The sequence below is a fragment of the Salvelinus alpinus genome, chromosome 18 (assembly GCF_045679555.1).
Source record: "Salvelinus alpinus chromosome 18, SLU_Salpinus.1, whole genome shotgun sequence".
Classification (NCBI taxonomy): domain Eukaryota; kingdom Metazoa; phylum Chordata; class Actinopteri; order Salmoniformes; family Salmonidae; genus Salvelinus; species Salvelinus alpinus.
Window position 1 is genome coordinate 29690080 of NC_092103.1, and position 9388 is coordinate 29699467.

Here is a 9388-nt window from a genome sequence, read left to right on the forward strand (position 1 = left end):
CACGCCCAAGTGAATAGACATTGGTTGGAAATGATGAACCAACCCCTTTTCTACATTTCTATAAAAGCCCCCGTGACCAAAAGTCACTGTTGAAAAGGGTTAATTTCAACTATACAGGCCAGGAAACATGAGAGCTTGTTACAGGTATGAACTCTGAACTATTGATCACCTAAATAAGTGCATACTAAACTAGCATATATCAGATTGCAGCTGAACATATGCGCAAATCTAGTATGAGAACACTGACCGACGAGGACGAATCTCCAGAGAGAGATGAACCTCTCAGACCACGTGAACCTCTCACACGACGACCCGGATGATTCCACAAAGAACATGGCGACATAGACTGGGCAAACCAGAGCCTCACATCACCAACTCAACTATCGAAGCCAGCGTCACGTAAATACAATGCATTACTTTTCCGAATGAATGATCGTTAGTGGCATATGTATAGCTTCCCAGGTCCAATAGAGACCCATGTTCCTTAGCCTTCCTTCCAAACCCCCCTTCTCTTCTCTCTGAATTTACCTTGTTACGACCACACTGTTTTGTATTGTTTAGTCCACTAGGGACGGTATTTTACTGTATAATGTGATTATGTATTGTATATTCTGTAATTGTTAATTAGTTAGTAAATAAATAATTGAGCCAATTGGTGTATGGATGATTTATAGTAAAGGCTGGGTTCGTGCAGATAGCCAAGAATTTTACAACATTTGGAATGAGAACTGATAAGGTAATAAATAAATAATTAATAGAAGACTAATTGATCAGATATTAAAACATCTGAAGAGTAATATTCGGAGAATTATAACTTTGTAACCTGAAATTTTCCGTGGTGCCCTGACTTCCTAGTTCATTAAATTTACATGATTAGTTTAATCACCTAATAATAATAACAGAGAATTGATTTGATAAAATAACAGCCAAAGACACGACACCACCCACCCACATGTATGCCCACACACACATACACACACACATAGCCTATTGTAAGGGATGCATGGTTTTCTGTATAATATAAATACATTTTATATAATATAATATACATTTCTCTAAGTTTCACCATCATGGTAAAGCCCTACTTATGTTGTTGCTTTGGCAAAGTCATTTCTGAAAATGATTATTTATTTCATTAGAGATTAATTTACATCAACCCTTTAGGTCAATCCTGTTACGTGAACTGAGTTCTCATTTTAATATGGTGAAACTATTCCTTTTTAAAGACTTTTTTCAAAAGAAGCATTGAATATCTACACTCTAATGAAAAAAAGGGCTCCAAAAGGGTTCTCCGGCTGTCCCCATAGGAGAACCCTTTTTCGTTCCAGGTAGAACCCTTTTTGGTTTCAGGTAGAACCCTTTTGGGTACACAATACCCCATAATGACAAAGTGAAAACATGTTTTTGACATTTTTGCAAATTCAATGAAAGTGAAATACAGAAATATCTCATTTACATAAGTATTCACACTCCTGACTCAATATATGTTAGAATCATGTTTGGCAGTGATTACAGCTGTGAGTCTTTCTGGGTAAGTTTTTAAGGTGCCCTTCTTTGCAAGGTATTGGAAAATCTCCCTGGTCTTTGTGGTTGAATCTGTGTTTGAAATTCACAGCTTGACTGAGAGAAATTACAAATAATTGGGTAACACTTGACACCCAACGGTCCTAACCATGACATAATATGTCATAACAGCTGACAAACGGTGTCATAGCCTGTTATAACCCACAAAACCTATCACACAAGGCAAAACATTCCATTACACCAGTACAACAGTACACTTATGTTATACATATATTTTTTAATTGACCATATTAATTTAGCATTGTAATTGTGCACACACTGATGTCAGACATGCACCTTCCCCAATGCTCTGTTTGTTGATGACTGGGATGAATGCAGAAGCAGATTTCAGGAACAGGACAATTCACCCTCTATTTATAAGGGCATGTACATGATAGGCCTATCTGGCTTAAATGATTATATGGTCATAATTATTATCGTTTTTCATGCATGATTGTCTGTGTCCCATCATATTCATTGGCCCTCATCACAATATTACAAATATTCAATCACACTGTTGCACGCTTGTATCGGATGAAAATCCACTCCAACTTGCTGAGGATGACAGAATTTGAGTAGGAGCAATTCTAACCTAATTAATCTGACTTCCTTATGACATGAGGCTAGAACCATGAGCTGATCCTTGCAATCATAGTCTAGTAATAAATAATTCAGTCAATTTAAAGCAGAGGTATCAGTGTGTGTATCTAAAAGAATACAATGTGTGTAATTCATTTGACCAATAAGCCATATCAACAGTCAATAAGTATCGCTGTGAAATATGAGGACTGCAGTCATGTATCAATTTACAATGAATCAACATGTATTACAATAAATCCAATAAGATGCAATTATCTAAAAGAAGAAACCGTATAAGTTGTCTTGGTAAAAGGTCAAACAGTCTAAGATAACAACAATACTGCATGTATAGCCATACGCAGGTATAGCTAGGAGCTTGGAAAATTCAAATTACAATATCCTCAACGTTTAATTAGCATCACTCTGGTGGCCGAAACAGAAGAAGGAAAACATCGCAACTCTCTTCTAACCAAATCACCTTGCAATATTATGGGAACAACCATTCTGCTCCTCTTCTGATACAGCCATCAGACCAGCGACCAGATTAGGACAACGTCTCTGAAAAGGAGAAACCATAAAACATGCAATAGGCCTACAGAGAGTCATATCAACATGTTCAGCTCTTCATATGAACTTTAGAAAGAAAGCAGACATAAAAATACATTGAGAACGCCTACTCCAGTTTTATTTCACGCCTCAAGGGCACTAGGAACTTTGGTGCGCCACAGGGAAGCTCCTGGGGAGGGTGCGGGTGAACCACACACTGTGCTTTGATGCCAGCAAATCGCCGATGTTGCCTTCATCACAGTCTTCATGCTCTCTCCACATTTAATATTCAAAATTATACAGTAGTCTTAGGTCACCCATATCCTTAACTTTTACTTTCTAAGAGTCATAAGTTTCTCTAATGTCTGTAGGTTCACCGCCCAGTGAAGTATGTGCTGTGTAGGGATGTGTGAGTGCCTATCTGATCTTTCCGAATGGTTCTCTTCAGGTGGTGCCAGAACCATCGCTGGGCAGCTGGACTGGCATCCGCGGGCCACTCCAGAACACTGCGCCTGCAGAGCCGCCTGCGCAGGTGGAGGATGCGTGAGCGTTGCAAGACCTGGGGCTGCAGTAGCAGCAGCACCATGGCGTCCACCCCCTCCTCCACCAGCCGCTGCTGCACCAGCAGGGCAGCCATTTTGACTACACCACGCAACAGGAAGCCTTCCGTCAGCACAAACACAGTCTTCCTGCTCTGCCGCACGCTATTGGACAGGTTGTCCATGACAGGCGTACCCAGTGTCCAATCACGCTCCTCCAGGCAGAGGGATCGTGCCCTCTCTCCACGCTCCTCTAGCTCCACCCTTAGATGGTTTAATACCCAATCAGATGCCAGCGGGTCTGCGGTGTCATACATGACAAAGGCGTCGTAGATAAAGTCTGTGGGCACTAAGCGACGGTGATGCTTCATCTTGGCACCACAGTAGTCCAGAATATAGGACAGATCCCAGTAGAACAGGTGTGCTGTGAGAGATACCAACAGAGTGAGAATGATGAGAAATGACATGATGATGCAGAAGTCCATTGCGTTTTCATCGTTCACACACTCCTCTATGTCATAGCTCAACACAGACTTGCCCCTCCTCTCCACGGGCATGTCACATGTCACCTCAGTGGCCAGCAGAGGGAGCTCCACCTCGTTTCTCCTCATCCACAGATGGAAGTCCAACAGGTCACAGGTGCAGTGGAGCGGGTTGCCCTGTAGGGACAGCTGCTGGAGGTGGTTCTCTGCTCCAGACTCAAACGTGGTCTGGTTGATGAGCTCCAACAGGTTGAAGCTGAGGTCCAGCACATACAGGCTCCTAGCGCCCCTGAGGAAACCAGGCGCCAGCTGGGAAATTCTGTTATGGCTCAGGTCCAGAAACTTTAGTGAACTGGTTAAAGCACAGACCACCTGCTCCAGTTTGTTCTTACTCAAGTCCAGCTCCTCCAGATGCGGTAGTTTAGTGAGCGTCTCCCAGTCAAAGACCTTCAGTCGGTTTTTACTCAGAGACAGGCGTCTCAGGGTCTTAGGGAAGTGTTTGTAGACCTCAGGCGGTACACGGTGAAGCTTGTTGTATGACAGATCCAGGGAAGTCAGGTTTTGGAGCGCCCTGAAAAGTTCATAGTTCTGGCATATTTTCCACATGATGTCTAGGCGGTTGCCTTGGAAGTTCAACTCCTGCAGGGAGCTGCTTGAGATGTTGTTATGAGTGAGGGTGCTGATCTCGTTCCAGCTCAGGTTCAAAACCTTCAGAGAACCCAGGTTTTCCATGAATGCTAAACTGTGGTTTAGCCCTGCCACCACAAAGTAATGATTATTATGACTCAGGTCCAACACCTCCAGTTGTGTTAGCTCACTGAATGCATGCTCATAGCGCAGGTAGATCTTATTCCGGGATAGATCCAAGTACTTAAGTTTGGGGAAATGTACAAACTCACTACCGTTGAACATGTCTCCAATGGAGTTAGATGACAGGTTGAGACAAGCTGTGTTGTCCAGGCCTTGCAGCATATCAGGGTTTATGTGGAAGATGTTGTTTCTGCTAAGGTCAAGCACTGGACCGTATGCAATACACTGTGGCTTAATGTTAGGCAGATGGCGACGATAGAGTCGATCCTTGTGTACATAAGGCCCAAACCTGTCTCTATTCACCTCATAGCCACAGCTACACCCACATATTGACAAAACATATTCTTTCTTAGACAGGAAAGCAAATTTGTTCTCAGAGAGGCCAACACTGGACAAGTTGTGGAACATGCCAAACAATGAGAGGTTTGTCTGATATATAAAGTTAGTTCCCAAATTGAGCACAGACAGGTGAGATAAATTGTAAAGTGGGTTCAAGTCATTTTTGTGAAGAGTTGAAAAAACATAGTTTTCTAGGTGTAATGTCTTCAGAGATGTCAGGTTGGAAAAGTTCATAGAGAGCTTCAAGTTGTGGGAATATGAAGATTGTCCAGGGTGATTGTAAGACAAGTCCATCACCTCTACGCCAGGTAACACAGAGAGGAAGTCCCCATTGGCTATCTCACCAACTAGACGGTTGAATGAAAGGTACAGGTAGCGTAAGTTGGTGAGGTTCTCAAACCAGGAGGACTGTAGGTGATCTAGAGAGTTTCCGGATAGTCTCAGCTCCTGCAGCTTGGATAACTTCCTGAAGGCATATGGGTGGATCTGTAGTGCCCCATTGGATGTATTACAGGGCGAGCAGAAAAACGGGGTGTTAGAACACACAGGGCAGTTACCTGACAGGCCCAGAAGCCTCAGGCTAGTGAGGCCATTAAGATCATGCTGGTGAATGTGGGTGATAGTGTTCTGTTTGAGTTTGAGCTGCTGGAGGGATGGCGGGAGGAACTGGGGGACACCTATCAATCTGTTGTTTGACAGCGATAAACTAGCAAGGTAGGTGAGGTGGGAGAAAGTTCTGTTTTCGATGACTAGGGGTCCATTACAGACACTCCCGTAGTTGCAATTTCCAATTAAGTGGATTGTTTCTAAGAGTCTGACATGCATGAAGTCGTTTGGCCTGATGGTTTTGATGCAGTTGAACTTCAGGCTCAGAAACCGCAGCCTGGACGGAAGGGCACTTGGCACTGCAGAAAGACCATTACTATCGAGGAGCAGTTCCTTGAGCTGATCCAGCATGGAGAATGTTTGGTTCTCTATTGTCAGAGGATGTTTCTGGGGGTTGAAGTTATTGCTAAGGTCTAGTCGAGTCAGGTTTCGGAGGTTCCTGAACGAGGTGCCGGAGAGCTTCTTGATCCGGTTGGAGGAAAGGTCGAGCTGTGTGGCATTCCGGCTGATATCCTGGGGTACCTGGAGTAGCTTCCTGTCCGAGCAGTCAAAGGACTCTGATTGGTTGAGAGAGATGACATCGCAGGGTAGTTTCCTCTGAGCCCAGGTCCTCCCAGAGCAGGAGAGGGAGAGACACAGCAACACCAGGAAGAACAGCAGTCTCTGAAAGGCAGGGGAAAGGGGAAACCTGTGGGAAGAGGATATCATATGAATATTGATTGAAAATATCTGATTCCAAAAGTAGTCTCGGTTCTCTGCAAGAGGGGAGTGAGAGGTAAGACAAAATGATATACAGTATAAGATGACAATGGCACAGACAGTATTGCTATAATCTTAGAGTGCTTCAGCTTAGGTTATCAACTTTTTAAATATTGGATTGTGAGTAGGCTACAGTGGAGGCTGCTGAGGGGAGGACAGCTCATAACAATGGCTGGAATTGAGTATAATGGCTAGAATTGAGTGCATGGAATGGTATCAAACACATGAAAACCATGTGTTTGATGCCAATCCATTTACTCCATTCCAGACGTTATTATGAGTCGTCCTCTCCTCAGCAGCCTCCACTGGTTGGCTACCTGATGTCTCTCTCTGCGGCTTACTGAGAGGAGGGAGATGATTGCACAGTCAAGAGCAATGGGACATTTGTATAATTAATTGTATAGTGCTTTGTAAGTATGTAACAGGTTGAAACTGTTGACGTGTTGAACGCAGACTGTGTCAGCGTCAGGTGTTTGTAATTACCAATTAAGGGTGTGCTTTTGGTATAAAAGCTGTGTGTTATCGCTCATTTAGGGGATACCTTTGCTACTGTTCAGGCTGGCGTGCCCTGGGAGGACGAGGACGTAATCGTAATCCAAATTCTACGGGAAAATAATTGTGTCTAGGGCAAGGTGTGCCCCTCTTCACTGCTGGCTGCTTTCATTCTCCCTTGACTCGCCTTCCTTATTATCTGATGGGTATATATTTATTGTGTGTTGACGGAGATAATCAGAACTTAAATATATTGTGATACATGAAGTGATTATTGAGTATTTGTGCTGATGACGAAACTGAGATTATTCAACTATTTTGTGCTTCTGGTCAGCAGTGAACGTTTGAAACACTAGCTGCTGAAGATTGTGTCAATGATGAACATACTTGAACTCTTTTCCTGAAAATAAAATGTATTTTGTATCTGATATCTGGCTGGTCATTCCCACATTCCACTTCCTGACGCAAAGAACCTATGTGTTTTCAATTAGTCCCGAGGACTTCTCCTCTCGGAAAAAAAAGTCAAGTTTGTGTAGTAGGCCTACAGTGAGGGGAAAACATTTATCATTATCTTACTTCTGCTTTCCTGAACAAAATCTTTTAAGGTAGCTTTTAGTTCAAGATTTAGCTAATTGAATTTGCCATATATATTTTACTTATTAATTTATACATCTGTAAATAATGCATAGGTGTACTTAAAACGTTTAAGTATATACAAAAACAATACTGTGAAGTGCCCTGTAAGGAAATATTTAACGTGATGGTTCATGTGTGCCATGTCATAGGGAGAGCAGTTGGGCTGTCCATCCATTGTTGAATGATGTTGCGATGTATCAACACAATATTTCAGTTTCCTCATATCGTAGAAATGTACTGGTCATAAGGAACCATAAAACTCTTCAATTAAATTAAAGGTACTTTTAAAAGTGAGCCAAAATATTAAGATTATCTTATTTAGACATCCAATTAATTTCTGATACACAAATGTCTTGGTACTTACCAGTGTTCCTTCATAGTGCTCCCAGAGAGTCATCTGGAGCCTTGCTGGTTGTACTTCCACATCGAGAGTGTATTCTGAGTATTTTGTATGAGTATTCTGACCTTTTTACATGGATGTTGAAACTTCCTCTAAGTGCATGGTATGTGTGTTCTGAGGTCAAGGTTGTGCAAAGCATCGCATCAGGCCCCAGCCACACAGACATTGATTAAATGCTCAAGGAATGCACTACGAATCTGTTTAATCCATCAAAATGTTAACTCTCTGTTGTCCGTCAACGTATGACCCCATAGAAAAACCATTGTCTCTGTCAGTTTTTCTTGGTGTGCCCGGGACCTCTCTGTACAATGTACTCCCACCCCCTTTAGTAATATCTTTGTTCCTCTATTTAGAAAAGCGGAATGACCCTTGGATGATCTCACCCCAACCCAACCCCGTGATTGTGCATGTAATTTGTCCGCCACAGAGGAAAAAGATTCTACAGATTGTCTTTATAGTAAGAACAGTTTTAGAATTGTGATAGGTGCCTTTCTTTGGTTTGAAATATGTAGCTTGGTTTTTGAGGTTGATAGAGAGTGATTAGGGGTTGGAACTAAAGCCTACCCTGTAACTCCTCTGGACCAGGGTTGTAAGACCACAATACATGGCTCCAGGGTTGGGTAGGTTACGTTCTAAATGTTAGTTACTAGTTACCAGTGAAATTGTAATCAGTAACGTAACTTTTGGAATACCACAACTCAGTAACGTAATCTGATTACTTTCAGTTACTTTTGGATTACTTTTCCTTTAAGAGGTATTAAAAGACAAAAAGGATCCATCAAACTAATTTGGTGTGTCGTAGTGGTCTCTGACTTTTAGTCAGACTCTCAGGTGGAACAAACTTGAGCCTTTTTTCAAGGCTGATTTGAATGTCAGTGAGAACAGAATGGTGTCAATGTATTTTTTTCACAAACATCCTTTCTGAATTAAAAAATAATCAAAAAAGTAATCTAGTTTTGTAAAATGATGTGTAATCTGATTACACCGTCCAACTCAATGCTTACTTGCAGGTTCCTTCTCGACAATGCAACACCAATAAGACATAAAAGATAATACAAACATAAAGTAAATGGCTCAGTAGCCTTCCTGTATTATACATTTTAGCACCTTTTTTTCCTAAGGGTATCTTGAACCTAAAATGGTTCTTCGAAGACGCTTGGACCTTCTTTTTTGATATTTTCAGTGGTATTGTTAACAAACACACCCCCATAAATAAAATGAGAATTAAAAACAGGTTCAGCCCCTGGTTCGACCGTGATCTTGCAGAGTTACTCCACCTCAAGAATTGCATTTAGCGAAAGGCTTGGCACATGCACACTCAGGCTGACTGGGCATCGTTCAGGCAAATGAGAAATAAGTGCACTCAGGCTATCCGGAAGGCCAAAGTTAGTTACTTTAAGGAGCAGTTCTCTCTCTGTGGGTCTAACACCAAGATGATCTGGAAAACGGTTAAAGACCTGAAGAATAAACCCTCCTCCTCACAGCTGCCCATGTCCCATAATGTTGATGATGTGGTTGTTACTGACAAGGAGCACATGGCTGAGCTCTTTAATCACCACTTCATTAAGTCAGGATTCCTATTTGACTCAGCCATGCCTCCTTGCCCGTCCAACATTTCCTCATCTCCCACCCCTTCT

The 9388-nt window shown here is 42.3% G+C and overlaps 1 protein-coding gene across 1 annotated transcript; it reads right to left on the reverse strand.

Annotated features, from left to right (window-relative positions):
- Positions 1–679: 679 nt before the first annotated feature.
- LOC139544151 (toll-like receptor 8) lies at positions 680–7973 on the reverse strand. The gene is made up of 2 exons (XM_071350950.1): positions 7716–7973; positions 680–6152 (listed from the first exon to the last, which is right to left on the reverse strand). The coding sequence occupies exons 1-2, from the start codon at positions 7727–7729 to the stop codon at positions 3062–3064; spliced, it is 3105 nt and encodes a 1034-aa protein (XP_071207051.1). The 5' UTR covers positions 7730–7973; the 3' UTR covers positions 680–3061.
- Positions 7974–9388: the final 1415 nt, after the last annotated feature.